Source organism: Schistocerca piceifrons, chromosome 1, assembly GCF_021461385.2.
Source record: "Schistocerca piceifrons isolate TAMUIC-IGC-003096 chromosome 1, iqSchPice1.1, whole genome shotgun sequence".
NCBI classification, from domain to species: domain Eukaryota; kingdom Metazoa; phylum Arthropoda; class Insecta; order Orthoptera; family Acrididae; genus Schistocerca; species Schistocerca piceifrons.
The window spans coordinates 768,551,804-768,579,662 of record NC_060138.1 but is presented as its reverse complement, the minus strand read 5'-3'; the positions used below and the strand labels follow the sequence as shown (position 1 = coordinate 768,579,662).

Below are 27,859 nucleotides of genomic sequence, written 5' to 3'. Positions count from 1 at the left end.
GCTGGTCCATAGGCTGAAGTAATAGAATGGTGTTGGGAGGCAGAAATTGGATCTTGATAAATTGAAATTCTTCAAGAAGGTGGTCTTGTAGGTCTTGAAAAAGGACAGGAGTGTTATCCATAATAAGCAAGACGTTGAATGGCAGACTCATCTGAAGCAAACATTTTTTCACTGAAGGACTAAACACTTCATTGATCCAATCACAAAAAAGATCAAGTGTCACTCGAGTCCTGTTGTTATGGTAAACAACCAGCAGTTTAATTTTCTAATCACTGCTTGCATTGGCACAGAAAAGCAGTCCAGAATATGAAACTGTTGTGTAGATACTCTTGTCACTCCCTTTGGAGCATCTATCCCCTTAATCTCATCCTCGTTTTTGAGGATAGTGCTAATAGTTGATGTGGACTGACCATATGTCTGTGCTAAACCATCATTGCTCAAACCATGCTCGCATTTTTGAGTGACTTTTTACTTTTCATTTCTAAGGTCATTATCTTCCTCTTACGGTCGTTTTCTTGTAGCTTTATCTTTAGGGACATTTCTATGAAGGTTATTGAAATTTGCACACAAAAAATCAGTGTCTGAACAAAAGCGTAGAAAAATATGGGATCACAAGCTGCACTAAGAAGGTAGCAGAAAGAGTGCTAAACCCAGACTGCAGTAAGCACTAAAGATATTGTTCATATGCCGCTGTCGACAATGAAAGGTGTTCATATTGTAGAATGTTTCCCCCACTGCGCGCGAATGGCTGGTGATGTCACACTAGCTAATCATCACTCATTACACAAAACATCACTTGGTAAGCGAGTCATTTTCTTATGATTTGTTTTGCTCGTTATGTGAATTGCGCATTATGGGAGACACTCGTTAAGCAAGATTCCACTGTAGTTTGATGATAATTTTTGTTCCTATTAATTATATCTTACATATGTGGCAATGGTTAGTTGATGTGAAAAAATTGTAATTCCAATATCGGTCCCCCTGTAACAGGTGGGAGGGGGCAGAGTCAGTTATCAGTTCAAAGATCATGGGAAGGACTTTCGTGTCTGAGCCAAGAGAGCCATGCCAATTAATGTGCCCCTGGTAGTAAGAATAAATGAACTTTATTTGTGCTTGTAAACTGAGTACAACAAAAGTTATTCAGAAGTGAATCCACACTACTTGCTTCCTGTCCACCAATATGGTTACTGTCATATCACTGGGAGAGATTTTACAAGGGCGGCATTAGTGCGACCGTATCTGTGGACAGCAGTAGAGCTCATGAAAAGTCCAGGAGAGAGGAACGTGATGTATGCACACTGCTGCTCGACTCGCTGCGGCTCACTTTGGTACCGTCGCTCGCGCAAGCCAACGCCACTAGCCCAACGCCGTGTTGGGACGCGGAAAGGGAGACAAACTTGCTGCTGTGTCCAAGCTTCTGCTCACGCTGGCAGGAGATTGCTGTGGCAACAACAAGAAGCAGCGAGGCCGACTGCAGCACAGGAGGCAGTGCTACCACTGCCAGAAGATCGGACACGTCACCAGGACGTGTAGGGATGCAGTCGCTTGTCTGAAATGTGCCAAGGCGCATGACATGCGCGATTGCGACAAACCACCACATGTTGCCCCTACATGCATTAGCTGCGGCGGCGCACTCGCTGCAAACGCTTGCAGCTGCACGTACTTGAAGCAGCGGACATCACCGCCAAGAAAGCGGTACTTGGAGAAGAGGCAGCGGTCCCGCCACCCCCTCCCAAAGGGGGAAACGGGGAGGCTGCAATCTCGCCCAGTGCCACCACCGACGATGCTGTGGCCTCTCTCAAAGCCGCGATGGCGGCAGAGAGGGTGGCAGTGCAGAAGGAGATAGTTGCGCTCCACCGACAGCTGCAAGAGCTGCGGGAAGAATTCAGGACGCTGCAAAAGAAGACACCCGCCCCCGATGCTACCCCCATGGTGGTACGACAAGCTGGGTTGGATGTGTCGACACAAACGGACGTCCCCCCGGAACCTGTAGCAATACAGGAAACAGGGGAGACGCACATGGACGTGGTGCAGCCTATACCGCCACCACCTCCATATGGGGAGAAGAAGATGCAGCAGGATAAACAAGATCAAGAGGGAGGAGGGATGCACTCTGAAGTCATACCGTTCCTGGACATCACGAACCTGCCAGTGATACTCAAGGTGATCACCACCATGGTGCGAGATGGGCGGTACGACATCCACAGAAACCCTTACCTTTTCGTGCAAGCAGAAGGGAAACAGAATCCACCACTTCCACACCGGCCATTCGAGCTACGTGACGGATATCGGCAATTATGCTCAAATTCGTCTCAAAGAAGGACCTTCACACCATCAACTCGAACTTGGTCTTTACGCCGCGCGACTGGGGCTTCATCTTGGAGGGTGCGGTCGCTCGGCTGAGGAAGGAGGTCCAAGATGGACAAAGGAAGCTCTCACCCGAGCTGGAGGCCGCACTAAATAACATCACGCATGAGGGGAAGAAGAACTAATACAACATCAACTGCCAACTCCACCAACAGTGTGTGTGCATGCTAGCAGCCAAGATTTATTACCTAAACCACACAATGACCATCCACAACGAGAGGCACAACTAATCCAACCCGTAAGGATCTAGGAGGAACAGCTACCCACAGCTTAGCCTGCGATACCTCGGGCCAAGGACTAGGCTCGTATGTACAGCAGGAGTGTGAGCGCCAGGAGAGAGGTTCTGGTAAGGTGGAGGCCTGTAGCGACCGGAGTTAGTGTGGCTGCTGTGCCCAATGTGGAGAAATGAGCTCCATTGGACAGTCTAAGGACATGGCTGGTGCAATCCAGGAGTGAAGGTGAGTTGCGTGCTGGTGGACTGTAGATGTGGCCAATGCTAAAGTCCAACATGGAGAACTCATACGAGGTGCGGAGTGGATACTTGGATGCAGCTCAGAGTGAACAGTTGCACTGGGGCGAAGGGAGCTACTATTGGGAGACTGGCAGGATGCAGTCAGTGGCCTGAAGTGACTCACAATGTGAGCTGGTAGGATGCAGTCAGTGGCCTGAAGTGACTCACAATGTGAGCTGGTGCAGAATGGCCAGGTGGCATCCTTTATAGCTGCCTGGTGGAAGAATACTGCCATGGCGATCAGCAGGCAAGTGATCAGAAGATTAATTAATGCCCACAGTGGCAACATTTGTTGTGGCAACTCTTTCACTGCTAGTACGGAAGTGTGTTACTGTGGCAGTTGCAGGAGATGCAGTTTACAATTCGATGTGCTTGTGTTATTTTCATACTGTTTTCTTGCGATCGCCTGCAGTGGAGTCGCCAGTGGCTGGAAAGATGGCAAGCCACAGTACATGCCTGAGTGATTAGAAATATAAGTAAATGGAAGTTGGGATGGATGGACAAGTCACTGAAAGAATCGTGCAGTTATGGTTGATTTTTTGATGAAGTAAAAAGTGCAACTTTTAGTTGTTGAGTTCTCTCTGAACTCTGAGCTAGTAACTACAGTTGCCATGTTGGACTGTACCACAGTAATGAATCAACATTGCAAGAGAATTACCAAATGTCTGTTTAATACCTGACAAAAAATACTCCCAAATTTTCAGGGTGTGAGGACAAAAGAGAACTTGCCGCTCATTATGACTTACACCCGGAGATATCACCATTTACTTATACAGTAGACACATTTTGTCTAACAGCAAGAAAAAGATATATGTCTATGGGAAGGAGAACTGTTCTTCAGATGGTATTATTAAAATGGTCTGCAATTATTGAAAATCAATTTTGGGTTGCAATTTTGTGCTCTTTGATACATATGCTACCGAGCAATGGAAGTGGTGGCTGGAGGAGCAAGTACATAAGATTCCTTCTCCACCTTTTCTGCACACACTCTGTCTCCCGTGTTCTCACCGTGGTGCTCATTTGTCACAAGTTGGAATCCTTTGGCCAAAGGCCCATGCATGGGGCTGAACCTTGCTATTGAACAGTACTGTCTGGTACATGTATACATTACTAGATGCTCATTTGGAAAGGTATGATTACCAAATCATCAGATAGCACAGTGCAATAAAGATTTTACTGCCAGAAGCAAACATTGACCTCTTTTAAACAATTTCTTATAATGTGAAACAATAGATCAAGAGAGTGTTCAAAAATGGTGTGGTGAAATAGGAGCCATATCTTCATTCTTTGGCTCTGCATTATTACTGATTTATTCCTGTGTGGATTATGTTGTATATTATACTATTGCTGCTTTTCTCATAAATTATAAAGCTAGTTCAGTAAATATTTAAGCATTGATTACCTCAACATGTCAGTTTTGACCTCAATACGAGGTAGAAAATATGAATCTTCTGCTCCCCACAACTGATATCGGCAAATGTGCCAACACGGTTCTGCCTCATAATGATAAATTTTTGTGAGCAGAGAGGGTATTGTGAAATGACAGTAAAGGGCACTGGAGGGGGGGGGGGGGGACAGCATATATTGCTTTAATGAAGTGAAAGAGCAAGAAACAGAAACATAAGAGGTATTATATTGTTGTTTAATTATCCTGCCCTGAAGAACTAAATGTATCAGAAATTCAGTATTGAAGGAATCATTTGAAGCAATAACAGTGCATCATTGTATTGAATTTTATTGAATACTTTCCTTCAGAAAGTCATTTTCTTGAAAATTGTCATTGTGGTGTATGCACATAGCTCAAATTTCCACAATAACACCATCAAGGGCTTCCTCACGTAAATTCTGAACCTTGTTAATTTGGAATGTACAATTTGTGGACGCAACCTTTCCTTTCACTAGCACCCATATATTTTCTAATGGGTTCTACTGGCAGTGGCAACAGGAAAACCTCACAATCTCATGGCCATTTCTGCTGCTAAATTAAGCCTAAATAGTTCAAAATGATTGTAAAGATTCTTGTTGTGTCGAACTTCCTCAAACATTTTTGGAATCGTTTAGCAGCTCAAAATTGAATGTTTTCTCTTCTAGGCTCTGCACATGTAATTTATTCCTTGTCTGTGTTTGAATTATTTCTCCATTTTTAGGTTATAACTGGTGTTATCCACAGAAATCACATAATCCTCTTATAAATCATGTAATAAATGCCATGTATTATGTAGTGTTTAAACACACTTTTATTCATCTTTTCATGATAATCATTAGATTTGCTAAATGTAGAGGTTAGCTTTGCGCTCTTGATAATGTCATATTGAGATGGCCCTTTGACAGGCAGTCCCTCTGTTTTCTTTGCCATTTCGCCATTTGACACTTTCAGCCATTGTCTTTCGAAGCCTACCAGATGTGGTTCGTGGCATGGTTTAGATTGAAAATCACAAAAAATAATAAAATGGCAATTTTATTTTCAGATGTTATACATTTTTCTCAGGAAATTTGCCCTAGCTGCTTCAATATTGAATCTTTCCAGCATAATATGTCTTTCATCAAAACTTCGTTTCTTAACCGCAGGTTTCGATTCTCCATCCTTCTGCACAGACTTTCTATATTGTTCTGAGTGAAACACCCTACAACTTTGTAGTTGTGGTCCATGAAGCTTATAAGATTTCGTCTCTTCTGGGATTGCCTAAATTCTTGTACCTTGTGTATGTCTTTGTGTGTCTTCTGTCATCTCAAATCACAAACAAGAACAGCAATAGTACATGATGAAAATGACAGTTCTCTTTGTAATCAATGCAACACTTCCGTACAGCGAATGTATAGGCAACTGAATCAGCAGAATTTCAAAGGTAGGTTTGTGTGTGTGTGTGTGTGTGTGTGTGTGTGTGTGTGTGTGTGTGTGTGTGTGTGTGTTTTTTATAGACACTGCTTCTTATGATACTATCTGGGCAGCAGCTGTCACAGAAATGACATTGTGCTAACAGTGTGCTCTTAGCCATAAGTCAAGCCAGTCTAGGTCGGAGGCTTTTCATTGGCAGTTACAAACAAAGGGAAGACAAGGTGTGGGAGAACTAGCATCCTCCTCCCCAGTTGCTTTTGTTTTAGTATGAAACATACTAATAACTGTGACCTTATGTTAATTTCATACTAATAACTCTCCGTCCCCCATGTGTGTTTCACATCAAGTAATTTAAGTTTTCTTTTGCCTACAGTGTTAGAGATTTCTGGTCAGAATCTGGTCCTGCTGACGTTCTAGCTAAAGTGCAGAGGAAAGAAATCACACTGTTTCGAGCAGCAGAGATGTTAAATGTGACAGTGACGACTCTTGCAAACTACCTTTCTACATTGCGCCAATATGAAGGAGATGAAAGCCTTGATGATGCAAGAGATCACGATGACATGTTTGGAGATACATATAAAACACCAGTTAAGAAATTTACGTCAGCTCTTGAAAATAATCCTGATATCACTATTGTGAAACAGGAACCACCAGGGACAATGATGAACCATGAACCGATTGATAATGATAGTGCCCTTCCTTCAGTTGGAACAAATGATGCAGACCATTCCGACACAAAAACTGTTGGTAGCCATCTACCAACAAATGGAGTAGATGACGAGGGAGGTGAATAGGTAAGTATTGTTGGTTGCTCAGATGAAAACTGCTTTGTTGTTGTTAGTGATGGTGGTAATGATGGTGATGGTGATAATAACAGTACTAATAAAAGTTCAATTTGGCCATGATACTGCATAACTGTAATGCATAGGATTTCTGCAGAGTAAAATGGTGCATCTGGGAAACCGCTTTTCTGTAATTAAAAAGCATGCCACAGTGACTGGTGTTAAAGAACGTAAAAAAATTGACAACTTAGTAAGGATGTAAGTGTGGTAATGTAAAAGATGATGGCAAATTAGAATAATCTAAATAAATTTACAGATAATCAAGAAAAGACATTGAAATAAATTCAGCAGATGTAACTTTTAAACAAATGTAAAAGATTTGGTGGAGAGGGGAGGAGGGAAGTTAACTTAGAAAACCAAGGAGTATTTCATTTGGTGAAAGAGAGGAGGTTCTTCATTTGGAAACATTTGTATGTTTCTAAACTGTACTATCCACAACAGTATAATTTCATTGTTTTATGCCACTTTGATCCTGTTGTAGTTGTGAATTTTTTAAGTCGTACTGATGAAATATTTTCATATTGCTTATGCCAGTGGCCTTGCCACAGTGGTAACACTGGTTCCAATCAGATAATTGAAGTGAAGCACTGTCGGGTTGGCTAGCTCTAGGATGGGTGACCATCTGGTCTGCGGAACACTGTTGGCAAGCGGGGTTCACTCAGCCCTTGTGAAGCAAGCTTAGGAGCAACTTGATTGAGAAGTAGCTGCTCCAGTCTCATAAACTCACATACGGCCAGGAGAGCACTGTACTGACCACAAGCTCCTCCATATCCGCATCCAGTGACACCTGTGAGCTGAGGATGACACGGCGGCCAGTCGGTACAGTTGGGCCTTCATGGCCTGTTTGGGTGGAGTTTAGTTTTTCATATTCCTTATTGTCCTGTCTTTGTTGTAACTGTCTCGTGTGTTTTCTTCATTTGAGAATCATTTGATATGCTGGTAGGCCAAGTTAATCTTCTTTGAACAGGCATTTCTTTTCTGCTGTCAGGGTATAGTTCCTTGCAGAGTTACGAGGCACCACTTGATGTTTCCTCTGAATTTTTTTGTTGAATGCTTTATGGCTGCATTCAGGTAGCTATTAATAAATAATGTAACATTTTCAAATTGACAAGAACATAACAACCATAAGCCTCCCATAAGAGTTGAGAAATGGCACTAATATAAACATTCATATATGGACAGTGATGTTACAAAATTGTACCCATTGTGTTAAATTGCTGCTATAGTCTTGATTTATACTGTAACATAATTTGAGATGTGTTTTTGATAAAACTGCTAAGTACTGTCTAGTAATATCTCTTTTTTAATTTTTTGTAATTTTTTCTTCTTCCTTTTATCACTAGCCTCTTCTTGCTCCCCATCTCCCTCTCCAGTGTCACACCATTTCCATTTCAGGGTCCACATATTATGGGCTTCTCCTAATGAAGCTACTAATACTTACTTTTGTTTTGTGTGTCTGATGCTCAGCATTTTGGATAAATTTGAAGAACATCATTGTGATTAAGAAAATGAGAAAATTGCATTAAATTCTATTTAGTTACAAACAATCCAGCTCAGTTTGGGGCCATATACTGTACTTCAGAGCCAAAGAACTCGCATAATGCAAATCTTCCTCTTCCTTCTTTAAAAATATCTAGCTCATAAATCATTGCAAATTATCAACAACAACTTACTATTGTCACAGTGAGAGTTACTTATATAATTTGAAACATTTTCACATTTTACTGTGCGTTCAGTGTATTATGTCATCTGCGTTCCCCCCATGCTGCCAATATTATAGAAGATTGACATGTGTCACAGCTTAATCTGAACTGCAAACATCAGCATGTAATTAACTCTATGAAAAAATACAGCTAATGCATTAATCATTCATGTATGACCTTATGAGGATACACTTCTATAATATAATCTGTTAATTATTATGTTGCAGCAAATGTCATGGTAAACCAACACACTGGTTTGGAATCATCTAATAGCAATACACTTATGGGTGCAGACATATAGTGAGGTTCTGCTGTGCTTGTAACTATAAGAGCAATATTAGCTGTGTAATGAAAGAGGCCCTGTTATTGAACAGGTATTAAAGTGGAAGCGTTGAAACACAGAAAACAGAGTTATCAATATTACTAGATTGCAATGTCAAATGTATTCTTTTATTTTCGCACACAGGTAGCCAAAATGTTATAACTGGCATACTGACTATCTTATCAAAATAAAATTGTTGTAGGTTAACTTTTTATGGTTGGGGTTCAAAATCAAGTAAAATTTTTTGAAGGACATCATAGTTGCCTTGGTTGCAAAAACTGTTTGTTCATGAAAACAGTTACTATAGTTTTGACCATGTGGCCATTTTCAATCAGTTTTCTCTGAAAATTTTTTGCTTCAACACATATCAAAACTATGAAAAATATTTTGCATGTGCAGGGTAATTATAAAGTCCATGAAACATTTTAAAAAATCCGCACAGGGAAATAGCTAAACATAACATTTGGTGAATGGTGCCCCTCCACATATCCACAACTGTGTATGAGTTTACCTGAAGGAGACATTGCCATGTTGCTGGATAGGTTGTGTTGCAACCACTGAACTAGCACTACTCAAGTGCCCACAATCGTCACTGGACTCAATGCTTTGTGATTTTTGCTTGCGGCATTACATCATTGATAATGTTTGCATTCCATCTGTATCGCAGCACTTTGAACTGTGACACTGCAATGCAACAGCTGTTTTTACCATCACTCCTGAACTGATTTGGGTATAGTTAGAATTGGACCATCGAGTAGATGTGTGCCGTGTGATAAAGTATGGACACACATAACATTTATAAACACTCTAAAAGAAAACAAACTTTTTGTCTTTTACATAACCTATTGTTTGTTAAATTGCTCTTGACCATTTATCTCTGTCGATTTTTTGAAATGTTTCATTCACTTCATGCTTAGTCTGTATTGTCATCATCACTTGAGTGTGCTGAATATTTAACATTGTCATCATCTTTGGCATAAACAACATTAAACCATTTCACATACATTACACTGATGGCAACTGAGACTGTTGGTGGGAAGAAGATATTCAGAGGTCATGTTTTTCTGCCTGGAGAACAAGTTCTTGTCTCTGATAGTGGGCATCAAGAACCAAATTATGTCTGCACTCAAGTGGTGAATGACAACGAAAGTTTACATGTTGCCAGCTGACGTGTTCACTGCATGTCTTTCTACTCAAGGATAAGCACCACGAAACTGACCATATACATGAATTTCCACAGAACAATTGTCCAACTTAGGACATTCAATAGCCAGTTTTTCAGTTTGTGCTATGGTATGATTTGGAGGCTTTCTTCCAACACCAGTTTCCTCAGACTCGAGAGATGGGAACTTGTTCTGCAATGTATCCTCTTATCCCACCACCCAACTGAAATCTGAGACAGTTCTTACATAATAATTGAATTGTTTAAGAAAATAGAGATGTTGTAAAGTCCTCTCCCCTACCATTTCTATTTATAGTTGCAACATTACTCGTATCCTCCATCACTGCTTGAGTATTAATCACTGTTTAGAATCTCTGTTACATATCTGCAAGCCTCATTTTATGTCCTCATTCAGCCTCAAAAGAGAATATAATAAATGATGATAGTAATTTTCAGTAAAGTTGTAGACGCTCCATATATTCAAATTACTGTCAGTAGACATTTATTTTAACACCAGTGCTGAAATGATCAATTTGCTGTTTCAGATAGTTAAAAATTTTTAAAAAATACCGTCAAACCTAAATCAACGAATGATAGCTGACAGTGATTGATTGTAACTGATTGTGACTGACTGACTGACTGACTGACTGACTGACTACCGAAGACAAATTGACAGTGACTCGATGCTTAACAGAGATTGACTGATCACAGCTATTTATTTGCCACTAGCAATTGCATTGTTCACCATGCCTGTTTTCAGATGTTCATAGAAATATTTTTAATGTATGTTCACAAAATAATAAAATACATATCAATTAAATTTTCAATGGATATTTTAAAAACAGGAATTATGGACAGTACTTGTACACCTATGAAAATTAATTTATTATATTTAACTAATGACAAATTATTCTCTAAATGACTTTGGTACTGTCCTCTACTTTTATGGACACAGTATTCTAGTGAACTCCATCAAAGGTATCCCAGAAACAAAATCTTACGTTTGAAATATTTCATTAACTAACATATTTTCTCAGTAATTATATTCATTTTTAGCAACAACAAAAATGAGCTTCAAAATAGTAATACTGGATTTTTGTAAGTGTTACATTTGAGAAGTTGTCAAGTTCTGGTTCCTTACAAAAATAATGTTTTTCAACAGCAAAGTTTCCTAAATTTAAAAATTTAAAAACAAGATAGGAAAACTTATAAAGGCAGAAGAAAAGGTCTTTAAAATGAGATACTGTGTATGTGAGGACTGTTCAGAAAGTAATGACCAATAGGTCACAAACCAGAAATGGCAATGAAAATCCAATGAATTTTTCACGTATGTTTTGGGCATTGTTTCTAGTACACCTGTCGATCATGTTACATCGCTGTTTTCAGTTCTGAGCAAACAGTCGGCATGTAAAGATGCCTAGAACAGTAGTGTCTGCCACCAGGAATGGGTTATCACTGCGCACCTGGTTTCAAGCAACCTCACATTAGGTAACTGTCATGCATTTTCTTCTTCATGAAATTCTTGGTCGCACACTGCAGAGACAATGAGGATGACCCTACAGTGTTTTTGATGGGAAGTGTTGATCACCCACCTTACAGCCCAGACTTGGCTGCCTCTGATGTTCATTCCTGCCCACATGAACCACTGGCTATGAAAACAACATTTTGGCACAGACAGTGAACTGCAGACTCGCATAGAGAAGTGGCTGAAAGAACAAGCAGCTGCCTCCTATGATGAGGGTATTGGAAAGTTAGCACAATGCTAAGACAAATGTCTTAAATTGGAGCAGCAACTATTTAGAGAAGTAACTGCAAACTGTTGCAAATAAAATGGTTTTTGGTTTTCACTGTGGTTTCCATTTCATGACAAATCGGATCTTACTTTCCAAATAGCCCTCGTAAATATTGAAATGGACACTGCTGTCAAGCTAGTCAATAAATGGGGCCTTATATTTTAAACTATAAGAATCATAAAAAGTAAATCTCTTTAAAGAATTTCACATTTTGAGTGACCTATGTACATACATAAGAATAGAGGAAAAAATATTATTTGTAAGGAATGATACCAAGACAAGTGAATCTGGTCCACCTTGCTGTGTTTCAAATGTGTAGTACTATCCAAATACTTTCTTCTGCAGCCTTCTGTTAAATGATAGGTTGTTGAAATGAGAATGAATCAGATTTTATACAATTCATTGACAAATTATGCTTCTAGTTAGTTGTACAAAATCTTTCATGCGAGAGGGGAGGTACTTTCCTAATGCAGCTGTTGGGAATTTATCACAAATACAACTACTTTGGTGCAGTGAGGTGTCTTGTAGCTCATACTTTGCCACTGTTATTGTTGTTTACTTGTATCATTGACCACAAAAATGTTGTCGACATGATTCTGGTTACAGCTCTTTTGGCACAACATTCCATGATCGGTACCAAGCATACCTGGCATCTTTTAACATTCTCTCCAGTGATTTTCGTAAATCATTTTGTCGTTTATGTGAATGCACCGGTATAGTCACTGCTTTTCAGTCCAAATTGCCAGTCCTTTTTTAAAATTTTTACATTTACATGAAACTTCCTATTTGTTAAAAAATTTTCCCAAAATTCATTAGTTTTTTTTTTTTTACAAATTTCTTAAATACTCTTTTAAGATGTAGATTCGTAAACTCTACAGCTAGATAGATTGTAATATTGTCTATTACATTGTACACTCTGATGCCTCCTCTACCAAACATATCCGCATTATATTAGCATTGCTATTCATAGCTCCAATACGTGTAAAACCAACTAATTTTGGCTCATTGTTTGTCCAAGCCTCCATATTCCTTACAAAGATCAACCTACATAAGATCTTTTGAACTAATTATCTCCTCATCCACTGTCTATCTCTAAATACAGTACTACAAGTGTTGTCACCTCATACTCTTTTCCAATTATCAGTGACAAAAATGTTATCAGCTTTTACACCAGTTCACTTTTACCAATCATTTGAAACCACAATCTTCATGTCACCAGCATGATCGTTAATAATTTTCTGCGCAATATCTGCAACTTTTTGTACAGCTATTGCTTTCAGAATAGAGTTTTGGTTCCTCATTCTGTTCCAATTTTTACACACACCACAAGCATATGTTCTTTATTCTTCATTTTCATATACTTGTACTTGTTGTATCATGTATTTATTCTCCTTCAAATAGAAATATTTTTTCATTGCTCCTGTCTGCTGTTAACTGCCCCAGTTGCATGGATTCCTTATTTTCTTTCTTGGTGAGTTGGTAGTTCACTTTCATGCCGTCTTCTTAGGACAGTGTTTTTATTTTAATGTTGTAAATAGGACAGATTGCTACTCACCATATAGAGCAGACGTTGAGTCACAAACAGGCACAAAACACACACACACACACACACACACACACACACACACACACACACACACACACAAAGGCTTTCGCGATCACTATCTCTGCTCTGACCACCAAAGCTGGGCTGCCAGCAACTGCAACTGTTGGGAGAAACATTTGTGGTGGCGGTAAGGGGGATAGGTGGTTGACTCTGACAGCTCGCTGAGTCCTTTTACCTGGTAGTCTCTGCAAATCAAAATAACAGTGATACAGCCAGTGTTGACAGATAGGATGCTTCGAAAAGACCACCCAGAAACAAATTCATGGTACAGCAATGGTCACCTACATGGCACCATCCTATAATAACCTATTCATTGGCCATGTAGAAGAATGCTTCCTAATCACCAGAATCCCAAACCCTTCATCTGGTTCAGAGTCATTGATGTCTTTATCTGAACCGAGGGTGTGGAGACTCCTCTAAAACCTTAACACCTTCTCCCTCATTAGTTCCACTTGATCCTCCTCAACCTGCCCTCACTCACATCATTTCCCATCTTTGCCCTCACCATCTGTCTCATTTAACCTCTTCACTCCCCAGTCCACTTCGTTTCCCCCCTCCCCCCTCCAAACTACTTCATTTCCCCCTCTTTGAATACCCACATCTGCTTCGTTTCCCCTTTAAGCACACACCCATCTGTTCCATTTTCCCTTCAAGTACACACCTTCCTGCACCATTTCCTCTCTAAACACACATCCAACTGCTTTGTTGCCCGTCAAAGCACACATCCATCTACCGTGTTTCCCCTCTTTGCACATTCCCATTTGCCTCGTTTCCCCTCTTTGCACATTCTCATTTGCCTCGTTTCCTCTCTTTGCACATTCCCATCTGCCTCGTTTCCTCTCTTTGCACATTCCCATCTGCCTCGTTTCCTCTCTTTGCACATTCCCATCTGCCTCGTTTCCTCTCTTTGCACATTCCCATCTGCCTCGTTTCCTCTCTTTGCACATTCCCATCTGCCTCGTTTCCTCTCTTTGCACATTCCCATCTGCCTCGTTTCCTCTCTTTGCACATTCCCATCTGCCTCGTTTCCTCTCTTTGCACATCCCCATCTGCCTCGTTTCCTCTCTTTGCACATCCCCATCTGCCTCGTTTCCTCTCTTTGCACATCCCCATCTGCCTCGTTTCCTCTCTTTGCACATTCCCATCTGCCTCGTTTCCTCTCTTTGCACATTCCCATCTGCCTCGTTTCCTCTCTTTGCACATTTCCATCTGCCTCGTTTCCTCTCTTTGCACATTTCCATCTGCCTCGTTTCCTCTCTTTGCACATTCCCATCTGCCTCGTTTCCTCTCTTTGCACATTCCCATCTGCCTCGTTTCCTCTCTTTGCACATCCCCATCTGCCTCGTTTCCTCTCTTTGCACATCCCCATCTGCCTCGTTTCCTCTCTTTGCACAGCCGTCCGGAATGGCCAAGCTGTTCTAGGCGCTACAGTCTGGAACCGCGCGACCGCTACAGTCGCAGGTTCGAATCCTGCCTGGGGCATGGATGTGTGTGATGTCCTTAGGTTAGTTAGGTTCAAGTAGTTCTAAGTTCTAGGGGATTGATGACCTCAGAAGTTAAGTCCCATAGTGCTCAGAGCCTCTCATTGCACATTCCCATCTGCCTCATTTCCTCTCTTTGCACAGTCCCACCTGCCTCGTTGCCTCTCTTTGCACAGTCCCACCTGCCTCGTTGCCTCTCTTTGCACAGTCCCACCTGCCTCGTTGCCTCTCTTTGCACAGTCCCATCTGCCTCGTTTTCCCTCTTTGCACAGTCCCATCTGCCTCGTTTTCCCTCTTTGCACAGTCCCATCTGCCTCGTTTCCCCTCTTTGCACAGTCCCATCTGCCTCGTTTCCCCTCTTTGCACATTCCCATCTACCTCGTTTCCCCTCTTTGCACATTCCCATCTACCTCGTTTCCCCTCTTTGCACATTCCCATCTACCTCGTTTCCCCTCTTTGCACATTCCCATCTACCTCGTTTCCCCTCTTTGCACATTCCCATCTACCTCGTTTCCCCTCTTTGCACATTCCCATCTACCTCGTTTCCCCTCTTTGCACATTCCCATCTACCTCGTTTCCCCTCTTTGCACATTCCCATCTACCTCGTTTCCCCTCTTTGCACATTCCCATCTACCTCGTTTCCCCTCTTTGCACATTCCCATCTGCCTCGTTTCCCCTCTTTGCACATTCCCATCTGCCTCGTTTCCTCTCTTTGCACATTCCCATCTGCCTCGTTTCCTCTCTTTTTGCACATTCCCATCTGCCTCGTTTCCTCTCTTTTTGCACATTCCCATCTGCCTCGTTTCCTCTCTTTTTGCAGATTCCCATCTGCCTCGTTTCCTCTCTTTTTGCAGATTCCCATCTGCCTCGTTTCCTCTCTTTTTGCAGATTCCCATCTGCCTCGTTTCCTCTCTTTTTGCACATTCCCATCTGCCTCGTTTCCTCTCTTTTTGCACATTCCCATCTGCCTCGTTTCCTCTCTTTTTGCACATTCCCATCTGCCTCGTTTCCTCTCTTTTTGCACATTCCCATCTGCCTCGTTTCCTCTCTTTTTGCACATTCCCATCTGCCTCGTTTCCTCTCTTTTTGCACATTCCCATCTGCCTCGTTTCCTCTCTTTTTGCACATTCCCATCTGCCTCGTTTCCTCTCTTTTTGCACATTCCCATCTGCCTCGTTTTCTCTCTTTTTGCACATTCCCATCTGCCTCGTTTCCTCTCTTTTTGCACATTCCCATCTGCCTCGTTTCCTCTCTTTGCACATTCCCATCTGCTTCTTTTCTCTTCTTTGTCTCTCCCCAATTCTCTTTGTTTCGTCCTTAATCTACATCGATGTCCCCCCCCCCCCCCCCCTTTGCCTCAACCCACAATCCGCTTTGTTCCCTGTCTTTGCCTCTTCCCCTCATTCGTTTTATTCCCCACTTTGCCCCACACCCACTTCGTACCCCTCTTTGCCCCACCATCCACCTTGTTTTGTCTCCTTGCCCCCGCACTTTGTCCCCTCTCTTTGTGTGGTTGCCCTGTTGTCCCCTCTCTTTGTGTGGTCCATTTCCTTGTCCTCCCCCCATCTTTGTGTGTGGTCCACATCCTTGTCTGTAACACCCCCGCCTTGCGTGTGTGTGCATGTCTGTTTTACACATGAATGTATACGTAATATCTAGATGTCTTAAATATTATCCGTTTATGTGATGGTTTAATTATTTGAGTGTTTCTTTCTTCTAATTTCAGATATTAACTGTTTGATTCCTCAAGGCTCTAACAGTACAGAACATTCCTGAAATGAAATCAGCTTCTTCAAAGATGCCATCACACCTTTTTTCTACATTTTCTGATATTTGTATGAAGAAAATTGTATTTAAGTGATGGTTACTCGGGAATGTGGTACAAATAGTTCTAAATTGATGTAGCCATGTGACTGTAATACAAGAAATTACTGCTGTATGATAGAACTGGGATAACCTTTTGAAGTCCAGTGGTTTTGTTTATTTTTATTGCAATGGATTTGACTGGCAGATGTAAAACATACAGAACTGGATCCGCACTCCTCTTTTGTATCTCAACACAGACTGAGAAAAGGGACACATTTATGTGATGTGTGACTGGTATTCAGAGTTTTGTGCAATCAGTTGTTCTCTTTGTAGACTGCAATGAACTGACTGTGTTAACAGCCACATTGTCTATGCTTTGTAGACAGTCTCTTAATTTTATTTTACTTTTTTTTTATTTATTTCTGTTTTGTACTGAGGAATGTTTACTGAGTAAATGATATTGAATGAAATGATCTAGCGATATTGTTGACAGAATATTTAATGTTAAGGAAGATATGGTAAAAGCCTATTATAATGCAGCTTTCTATTTCTCACAGTGTGCATTGTAATAGACATATTTCAATTAAAACTGATGCCTCCAAAATTAACGTATTTGTAAGTCATTTTCATTCTTTCTTAATTGTCCTTAGTTGCATTTGTCGTGCTTGGGTCATAAGTTGCTTTTTGTAGTATTTTGTTATCCAGCAGGAGTAATTATTGTTTCAGTATGGTGACACTCTTTATCACTCATTGGAAGTAATACCACAGTGAGCAAAGGAAATGTTGAACAGTCCTGCAAAGAGGTCACCTTATTTGCAAAATTAGTCAAGAACAGTTTCATAAGTTAAAAACAATTTAAGTTTGGCAATAAAACAAGTACCAAAATGTTGCTTGCACCACCAACATCTAACTCGTTCTTTTGATACGAGTTGGCAGTTCTGAGGAAGAAAATGAAAACATTATTGCTGTGTTATTTTAGGCTTGTACTGCAAGTCTGAATTTGTTGTACTGATTATTATTTCCATTCCTGTGATATTTCTGGAAATGACTGTTTCAAGCTGTTGTAAGGTGTAATTATCTTATATCTCACACCTAGATTCGATGGTACATCAAGGTGCAAAAACCCACTTCTCGCAATCACAGTATCGTTACTTTGTTCGGATGTTTCGTGTGCTACTAAAAGTTGGTTCATAATGTTGCTATTCAATCATTTACATTGCTATGTTCATTTGTTGTTTGTAAATGTAATGGAAACATGAGAAAGTGACTGTGTTAAATATTGTAGAAGGTAACAATCTACACGTCTGGTGATGTCACAACAAGCAATCTTGGGTGCCATCCCCAAGTTATAGTATTATAAACAAATACTGTAATCTACAGAAGCTAAAATCAATAAAAGATAACTGTGCTGATGTTACTTTGACAGACACTACCATCAGAATGACTACCACAACTACTTATCTCAGTTGTTTAGAAGTATCCTTTTGTTGCCAGAAAATAAGAGAATGTATCAACTAATAACCATAATACTCAGTGAGGTTTTTTGTTTCGAATGCAAACCATGAGATGTCGCCAAATGCGTAAGTAAAATGATATTCCAGTATTGTGAAATTAGTTTTGGTTGAAGACATAGCAGGTTTTCACTAATCAGCTCACTTCTGTGTAATATGCATTATTGCAGTGACATAATGTATGAAGTTGCTGCTTGGGTATTAATCTTCGTTTACTTTGCCCATTACTGTTGTTACAAAGCTTACATTGTGGCTTTTGTAAGACTTCAGTTTCCCAAAACGAGCAAATAGTCAGTTTGAACATGAATGATAATTTTAATTCCATATACTGGTCTGTGCCCTGATGTAAACGACAGTTAGCATATTCAATGTATTAATTTTCACTGTTGAAAAATCTTGTCATGTTTCTCTATTTCAGCAGAGACAAACAAAATTAAGCAATGACATCACCAAATCAACCAGTATTTTTGTAATTGAGCAAACTGTTCAAAAATAACAAATCAGGATTTGGAGGCCTTGGATAAAGCACGATGTCTGTCAGTATATATAAATGCCGTGAGTTATTTTATTACTGAAACTTAAGTAGTTTCTTTTCTATAAACTGAAAGTGGAGGGGGAGAGAAAGGGAAGGAAATATTGATGTCAGCTGCATCGGGACTTTAAGCAGAATCAGTGGCAACAAGTGAAAATCTTTATGGACTGTGATTCGAACTCTGCATCTCCTGCTTAGTAGGCAGTTGTGTTAACCACTGTGCCATCCGGACCCAGTGTTTATTGCAATTGCGCAGACTATCTCCGCTGACCCACAGTCCCATGTAGTGCCACATAGCCACAATCACCGCCCGTATCCTCCATGCTTGCTACTTTGAGGTTCCCGCTGAAGGTAGAACGTAATTGTGCATCTGCACTGAAGGTGGTGGATTTGTTGCCCATTAATGTGAATCAATTGTATGAATGTGTAGTATCTGTTCTTTTCGATGTGTTGGATTCCATGTGGTATCTGTTCTTTCAGACCACACATTCAAATAAATATGTTCTGTTAAGAAATTGCCTCTACAAGAACACTCAGCCATTACGTATTGTACACATGGCTAATTTAAATTGAATTAGCAGAAAACTGCTCATTTTCCATATTGTTGTTGCTATACCCCACTTTATTTTTTTGCTTTCTCTAATCTCTTTAGAACAACTGCTGGATAACAGTATCTTTTCTTTTTCTTCAATCACAAAACGTTTCCTGTCACTGTACCCATCTCTCATTAAGTTGGGATGTATCGATTGGAGCATTTTTATTATGCCAGTTCTCCTTCACTTCCATCTTTATTCATCTCAGGTCCTATTCTTCCAGATGTTGTAACACTAATTCACTCCTACATCTCCCTTCCCAATCATGTGACTAGCAAACACTGCATTTTTCAGTCAGATTTCTTCTCATACCATCAACATTCTTTAGTACAGATCATTTGACGCCCAGTCTCATTTTTTATCTTCTCTGGCCTGTATCTTCCCAAGCACTTACCTCTTTTTTTCTTTAGTTGTGCTGCACTGTGTCAGACTAATGTTGTAATCTCAATTGCATATAATTCTATGTTGGGCATTTTTGTCTAGTTGTGTCTTGCCTTTGCATCTCAGTGACGAAGAGGTTGGCAGAATCTAGGCAGCCCATCTATGAATTGGTTTCTTGCATTTGTTTCATTATTTGCTACCTTCCAATGTCTGATCACTCTGTCGAGTGTGATGTAGAACTTTTGTTGTTTATCTTTGTAAGTAAAAGTCTGCCAGTACTGCTTTCTTTATCTTTACACGTACCTTTGTCTTTCATCTTTAATTGGTACTTTGAGGTAGAAGTGCTCATGGAGTGCTTTCATCAATTATTTGGTCCTCATTTATGTAAGGAAAATATGAAATTATCACATTTGTAAAATTTGAGTTTTTCACACTATTTAGAAACATGCTGAGTATTGAATTAGTTTAATATATGTGGCTAATGAAATCTCAGAACTCTCATTTTTAACTTGTGCTAAATATCTTATACTTTATGTTGTATACAGGTATTTGTGGTTTTCTTCATTAATGTTTTGCTAACTTATTCTAGTCAGTGTCAAGAAAGAAAATCCTACTGTATGCATGTGTTTTATGTAACTATTCATCAAATTTTTTTATGGTGGAAATAGCGCTGATGTACATGGATGTGAAACAGCATACAAATCATCTACCTGAAGTTGCCATTGTATTCTGAGTTCTAAAACTCTTGCAATTAACTATCAGAGTGGGCATTCCATACTGTGAAATCTGATGGTTAAATGAAGTGACTTTTCACATTAATTTACTGTACAGGGAACATCATAACCATAATTTTCAATTATAGTATTTCTAGAGTGCTGCTGTGTAAACCATTGAAATAGCTTATATAACGAGAAAAAACACACACACACACACACACACACACACACACACACACACACAGAGTCATTCACTCTAACTTCACTTCGAAATGTTCTCAGCAAAAAAATGGGGCACTCAGTACGCTTGTACCGGTAACAGCTGTGATTTTCTCTGTATGTGGGCGCATCCATGGAGCTCTTCTCCATAATCTCACAGTACCTTGTAACACCAAACAGCTTATGCAGAAACTAAAACACACCAAGTAAAGCAGTGGCCACCATAATAGTGTATGGAAGCAATGCAAAAATAAAAAAAAAAATATGATATGGAAGTCTTCTGTTGGAAACCACATAGCGGGTTTACAAAAACAAACGGTTGCGAAAAGTGGGTTTTGAAACTATTAGTTATTTATTTACTTGTAATGTCAGTATTTATTATATCTCTTATATAATTTATAGAACCATAAATTAGTGTTAAATGCATTGCAGATATAATCAGTATAAACTTATGATTTTATCTAGTACATAAAGTATGTTTTAGACAATCGTATTTACATTTTGATATGTTTACACAGCCATCTGACAAACATAAGTGTTCATGACAATTTTTATACTTTTTTTATGTCAGGTTTTCTGTTGTGGCATTTTAAAGACATAGCAAGGACCAAAGAACTGACAGAATAATTTTTGAGATATAGACTGAACCATGATCAAAGTATTTAGTTTGTGTGCATTGTATTGTGTAGTATTTTCACAGAGCAGTGTGATCTTTGTGTTTGTGGCAATGTGTTTTTGAACCTTGTTTTGTAGGTTCAGACTGCAGCAGAAGCAGTGTATGCATATCAAAATGATTTGAGAAAATTTATTTATGTATTTTTACCTGTCGCTGTGGATAATTTGGCCCAAGTTTTCTTAAATAATTTTTGTTTTGTGCTTCACATTTTTTCCATTATGTATGAACTCATTTTTCATTTAAATGTACAGGAATCTAGAATTGGTTTGTAATTAAAGATAATTGTCTGTATACACACTGTGAAACAATCCTTGTATGTACATTTTTCATTGGGGTCTTATTTTAGAGATTTTCCTTGGTTCTCTTAGTTTTGGTAGATAATTATCAGGTCTTCATTTAGTGGATACCAGTGCCTCATGCAAAGGAACATAAATTAATACAATCACTTTTCTAAAAAGGTAATTGTGCTACATTTGCATCATCTGTAACCAAATATGTAACTGACGTAGCTATGACGAAGATACATTATTAAGAATATATATATATATATATGTATACATACATGTAAAATTCAATTACAAATATATGAATGTGTATTAGAAGGGAAAAAAGAGAGGAAAACACTCACACAAAGTTCCTATATCAGAATATAATTCTTGCTAATTTTTATATCTCAGTATTTGAGCAACATTATAAAAAGGAAATGTAGCTGTGTATCAATTTGATGAAACAACTTTTTACTTTAGCATTAAATATTAATGCTTAGGTGTTTGTTGTAGAGCGTCTGTTTTGAATTGAGGCAAAAAGAGGAAGTTTAAGCTATTTATCCTCAAAATATTCTAAATGTTGGATAACTGAGAGGAAAGTACACTTTATACGTACTAGACCTATTTCGGAGAGTCATTTCAGTTCTCATCATTTGTACATCACCCAACACTGTTAGCAGTTTACCTCAACTTTTGTGTTGTAGCTATTGTTCTTGTTTAATTATTTATGTTGTAAGCAATTCTTTAGTTTATTTTCATTTGTAAATGCATATTGTAAGTTTAATGAACTTCCTTTGCCGAGATATTGTCACAATTGTATGAAAGTTTCACAGTTGTTTTTAAACTAAATGAGGAAATTTACAGGTGAAACACACACATGAACATTTTTCTTATGTTCTGATTTAATGTCCATGCAATATGCGTTTTATCACTTATATCATAAAACGCTGCAAACTGAATCCAATAAGCAGTTGAACAGTGGTGGTTTGTGCAAAGCAGAATTCTGAAATTGAGGTTACTCTGGAAGTTGGTTCTTTATTTCTGCCATTGATATTATGTAAACTGCAGCTGCAGTTACCATCTCTTCACCTCTCACTTTCACTCATCTCTAGTGCAATGTGCTCTGATTAAGTACATCACTTTCATTCTTTATTTTAGTTATGAGTCAGTTTTTTTCCTTTTCTTTTGTTCCTTGATCATTGAACACTGACATTGCTTTTTTACAGATTCAAATATAATTTCCACATTTTGTTATTTTTCTGGTGTAGTACTGTTTTATGTTAAGTCATTTGGTTGTTCTTGGCTCTGTAGAGATTCTGAGGCCACCACAGTGACAGCAAGAATTGTGAGAGAGTGTAAGAAACTTAATGAAATAATTAGAAACTACTCCAGTCATAGGGCAAGAAATTATCTTAGCTGCACTGTGTAAAGAAAAGTAACTTTAGGAAAGTTGCTGTTGGACAGCAACTGTATAAATAGATAGCTGCTTAAAGAGTTTCATTACTCAGATTTCTGATAGTTTAAATGCATGAAAACTGAAAAATATTAGTTCATTGCTTTTCCAATTGTTTGTTAAATTGAGAAATAACTTTTATGACAGCAGCTGTTTTTTATTCTGATTTTGTAGCTACCCACAAGTGGTTTTCAAGCATTATTTCTGCATTTAACTTCCTAAGATATATTTTAGGTTACTGAATATGCAGCTGCAGTTTACGAGAAAAAATAAATAAATTTGTGGTTGCTTATTTTTCTCAGAATATTATTCTTATTAGTTTATATTGCTGAAAAAATTACAAGTTAGGCTTCTGCCTGTTAATATAATATGCAAGTGAATCTCTTGCAAATTCTTATAGTGAAAAATATCAGACAGAAGTAGGTTTCATTTGATTTAAAAACACAACTTATGCCATTTTCTAGATATCTATTGTAATACTTCGTTTGTATCTTTTTTAATTTCACACACAATCACAGATAATTGATTTGTCAATTTATCAGGTTATGACCATTTGAAATGAGAGTATATCACAATATATTTCAAGACTGGAAAAGATACAACAAATTCATGGAGTGATTTGAAAGCTGAAATCCTGTGAGTCATTACACTTACCTACTTAAAATAGATATTTATATTGGTGTCAGTGTACAGTCAGCAGAGATACCTTAACTTCTGTATTTGTAACTTTGTGACCAGTATAGTAACTGCTTTTGTGCATTTATTGTTCACATGGGTGATTTGATATTTTTTAGCCAGGTTTTAAATTTCTGTCTGATATATCCCACTTAAGAAATAAGCTTTTGGGAGTGAACCAAACACCTTGAACAGCCATGCATGTGTGCTTCAGCTCTTTACCAGTGTTGGTGTAGGACATGTGAACGAATCTCAGTCTTTAAGATATGTGTATCTTTCAGTCTTTTGATATGAATATATATGCTGTACTTGCTGTTGGGGATTCTTTCCTGCACATGATTTCGCCATTTCAGGACAAGTAGGAAAGCTCGCGTAATTGCACACACTACTTTTTTTTTTCAATATAAAATGAAGATGATAGTTTTGAACAACATTTTGCTAGTGTGTTAGGGAGAAACTATTTTTAATGATCTCATATTTTATCAAATGCAAAATTTATTATCCATATGTAGCTTTATTAACATAATTTATTCTCCAGGAGACTGATAAATGTTTTTTGTCACGTGTGTGTGTGTGTGTGTGTGTGTGTGTGTGTGTGTGTGTGTGTGTGTGTGTGTTACACCATTCTTTTATTGCATGGCAACATATTGACACCTATATAAAGATGTTCTAGCAAATTACTTGATTTTCATACGTGTGTTGCTCATACAGTCTTGAAAGATTTGAAATTGTAGTGCCATCATTTTCCAAGGGGATTGTATTCCATTGATACTATTCCTAATTTTATTTTGAACAGATGGTATTACATAAGTTACTTTTTAAAAATATTATTTTTGTTGGACATCTTGATTCAATTAGTGAAGTTTTGCGAGATCATTGAACTGAAAGCAGTTAAAGTGATTGCATTATTTTTTTCTACAGATGTTAATCTAGCATTTTTTCTTCGTTTTCTGTTATAGCATTTTTTCAGTTCATGACAGATTATTATATAAGTGTAGCGATTGTTTCATCAGGTTTCTGCCTTTTGTGTAACTCAAAATTCTTTTGTCAGGAAGAATGTGAAATTTCATGAATGATAAAAATAGTGTTTCATTCCATGGTTCTGTATTGCACAATGATCACTTTAATTCTGACCAGTATAAAGTTAAACATACAGGAAATATTACATTCACTGGCATATAATACAAGTAACTTTCATGTTTCTCAGACATTATGCACAAGATATCATTTTAAATAGTCTGTCGTGAAATTGTTTTTCACACAACTGCACTAAGATGATGATATGAGTATTTCTCACAACAGTTGCTGCTATTATACAGCTACAAAAACTTTCAGCATTATTGAAGAATTAAATTTTATTTACTTTATGGAACTATTTTTGTGATGATTAATCTTATGAAGTAGCGCATTCTTCTGGATAATAATAGAAATTAAATTCAAAACTTGTAGTATGATTGTGTCTCCTTTATACACTGTATACTGTTCCCTGTTTTTCAGGATGCTGTATTACAAGAATTGATACTGTTCTGGGAAGGGGAAAAGGGGGTATTAAGATAAAGTTCCAATTTGAAAGTTGGTTATCTCTGTGTTTCAGTCGCTTTTTACTGTGGTATAAATTGTGTTTCGTTTCGTAATAAATCCTCTTCCACAGGTACTCATTACCATCCAGTTCTGTTTCATGTGTATATTATCATCATGCATTGAGTGTAGCAGAATCACTTAATAATTTCAACAAGGTGGATTCTGCCATGTAAACATCTTTAATGTTCCGTGATTCATTTACTTCTATAATTTGGTGTTACAATCAATTTGCTACGACTGTTATAAGACAGTAACACATTCTAAAATAACCAAACACTGATGAATTCATGTCATATAAAACTTTTTACCACCTGATACAGCAAGGTGAAGAATTACTTTCTTCAAATATGAAAGGGTTTTTGTAACATGCACACTTTTACTTATGGATGTTAACTTTGTAAAGTCTCTTGACTCTTTCCTCAAAATGTTACATCTAACATCTGACTGTGGGAATTAAAATTACAGTAAATGCACAGTTTCTTCAAGATCTGAATAGGTGTGCCAAACCCGTCTCTCATTAATGTAAGGTACAGTAAAAGGAAGAAAATCTGAAAGAAGTTATATCTTCATTATTCCTGTCACCTTTTATGACTGTAGGAAATAAGAAATTTATATTGTGCATAAAAACTGATATATGTTGAGAAGTTTATTATAACCTACTTGTTTCGCAGCCCTGTACATTTGAAGGGAAAGTATATCATTGTAGATGTTTGCTAATAAGACACATACAGGACATTTCAGAATATAAATGGATAATGAATACCAAAATCTTATTTGAATATATTATTGTTATTATTAATTTTCATATTTAGCACATAGTTTGCAGTAGAAAATTGTTTTTGATTTTATTTCTTACAGACTGATTTGTTTTGGTGACAATTTCTTCAGATGAATAAATGTGGAATTATTGTTGTTGTGCGATATAAAGTGTCTCCCTACTGTTTATCACACCTTTTTGTTTCTTTGTAAACATAGACATCAGGAGGGCAGGATCCTGATTCAACCAACCTATTTCAGTATATCATTGCCTGAGTAAAAGGAATACTTTTACACAGAAAAAACAGATACAATAACAGTACATTTCTGTAATTTACGATATTCTGACCTTTTTAAGCCACCCTTGTTCATAATACTGATCTAAAATACATTCTGTATACATGGTTGTGTTCTGATATTAATTTGAAATTGGCAAAATGTTAGTGTTTTATTGCTTTAGTATTCTTAGAATAAGTGATTGTGCTGAGCTTGAAACATATCTTGAATATTTGAAGCATATTTTGAATTCTTCTTCTCTTGCCAAAAACTTGTTAAATAAGGAGGCTAAATTAAAATCTGGGCTAACTTAAAACTAAAATATTTTACTTTGAGTGTCAGAATGCACAAATAAAAACTAGTCTATTCTGTTAATGAGAAACAAACAAACCCAATGCTAGGCTTTATGTGTTTCTTCTGTTTTTTAAAAAAAAACCTAAAGAATGGGACATGCAAATATATATGAAAACATACTCAGAACACTTACATAGTCGTAATTATTCTTGTTTCATTGTCCTCTCTAGAAAGGTGCTATTTTCATTTGATCATCTGTTGTCAAACAGTGTTTCTTTTTTTGTACTTCCATTGATGTTTCATATTTTTAAACTAAGTTTTAAATCAATGTGTATTATATCACTGTTTTGGAATCATAAGGAACGAGTGACCTTTCCTGCTTAAAAACGTGCATGTATGCTCTATTATAACGACATGCTATGAACTATATCTGCCCACCGATATATCTTGCCCTTTTAGAATGAAATGATTTTGAATTGTATTTGAAAATAATTTCTGGCCAAGCTATTCAGAATTCTCTAAAGACTGTGTTTTATTAGCCTTTTATAATTTTTGTTGTTACTATTTTGATTGGATTAGAGTGACAGTATTCAAAGTTTTGAGTTTACATATTGCTTCAGTAATTGTTTGGATTGTAGTTGAAATGTTCGCTTCTTGCATGAAAAACCAATTGCCTATCTGTCAGTTATCTCTCTGGCTGTGATGTTCTGTTGCAGACACCATGTTGCTTGTAGGAAACATTAAAATCTGCTACTTGCAATACTTTTTGAACTGGTGTTTGTTATATTTGTGATGATACATATTTTGTCTTTTCTTTATGATATTATTGGAGGTTAGGTTCTCAAATAATTTAGAATGTGTTTTCAGAGAATCACAGTGTGTGTTATTGTGTTTATTGCCATTCATCATTCACACTCTATCTGTTCATTCAGTGCTTGAAAATTTAAGGATGCAACCATAATAAATTGTTATAATATTTGCATTTGTGGTGGTGTCACATTGTAGTGTGTATACAGGAGATATGTAAATGTGAAGTGCAGTTAGCAGTTTGTGTGACAATGTTTCTGCAAAAAGATATTGCATGATAATTAAATACATGCAGCAGGTGCACTGTTGATTTGAACAATACGTATTACTACCTGACAGTGATGGTTCCAAAGATCTGTTCTTATTGAATATCAAACCAGATATGCTCATTTTCATTTCCAAGTCATCGTGCATTATGTCGAAGAAAAATTATATATGCTGTCAGATGTAAAAAGCATTAACACATGCCAGCCCCACATTTTCATATACCGTGAATGATATATGAAATCTGCTAGATAAATTTTATAAGTACTGTTAAGTTGCTGTTTGAATCCATTTTGCAACATTGTTTGTTGTTACATTTTATGTTTATTCCGAGGCAAATATTTAGTTTATAGTACCCTTTCCAGAATGAGATTTTCACTCTGCAGCGGAGTGTGCGCTGATATGAAACTTCCTGGCAGATTAAAGCTGT

General features: G+C 37.8%; 1 protein-coding gene across 2 annotated transcripts in view; it reads left to right on the top strand.

Moving 5' to 3' along the window:
• LOC124712359 (longitudinals lacking protein, isoforms H/M/V) overlaps positions 1–17,023 on the top strand; it is a 151,047-nt gene extending 134,024 nt beyond the window's left edge. For both annotated transcript variants that reach the window (XM_047242664.1, XM_047242657.1), the window contains exons 9-10: positions 6,088–6,508; positions 16,350–17,023. In XM_047242664.1, the coding sequence (XP_047098620.1) occupies positions 6,088–6,508 (421 nt within the window). In that variant the 3' untranslated portion in view covers positions 16,350–17,023. The remainder of the gene's footprint in view (positions 1–6,087; positions 6,509–16,349) is intronic.
• Positions 17,024–27,859: the final 10,836 nt, after the last annotated feature.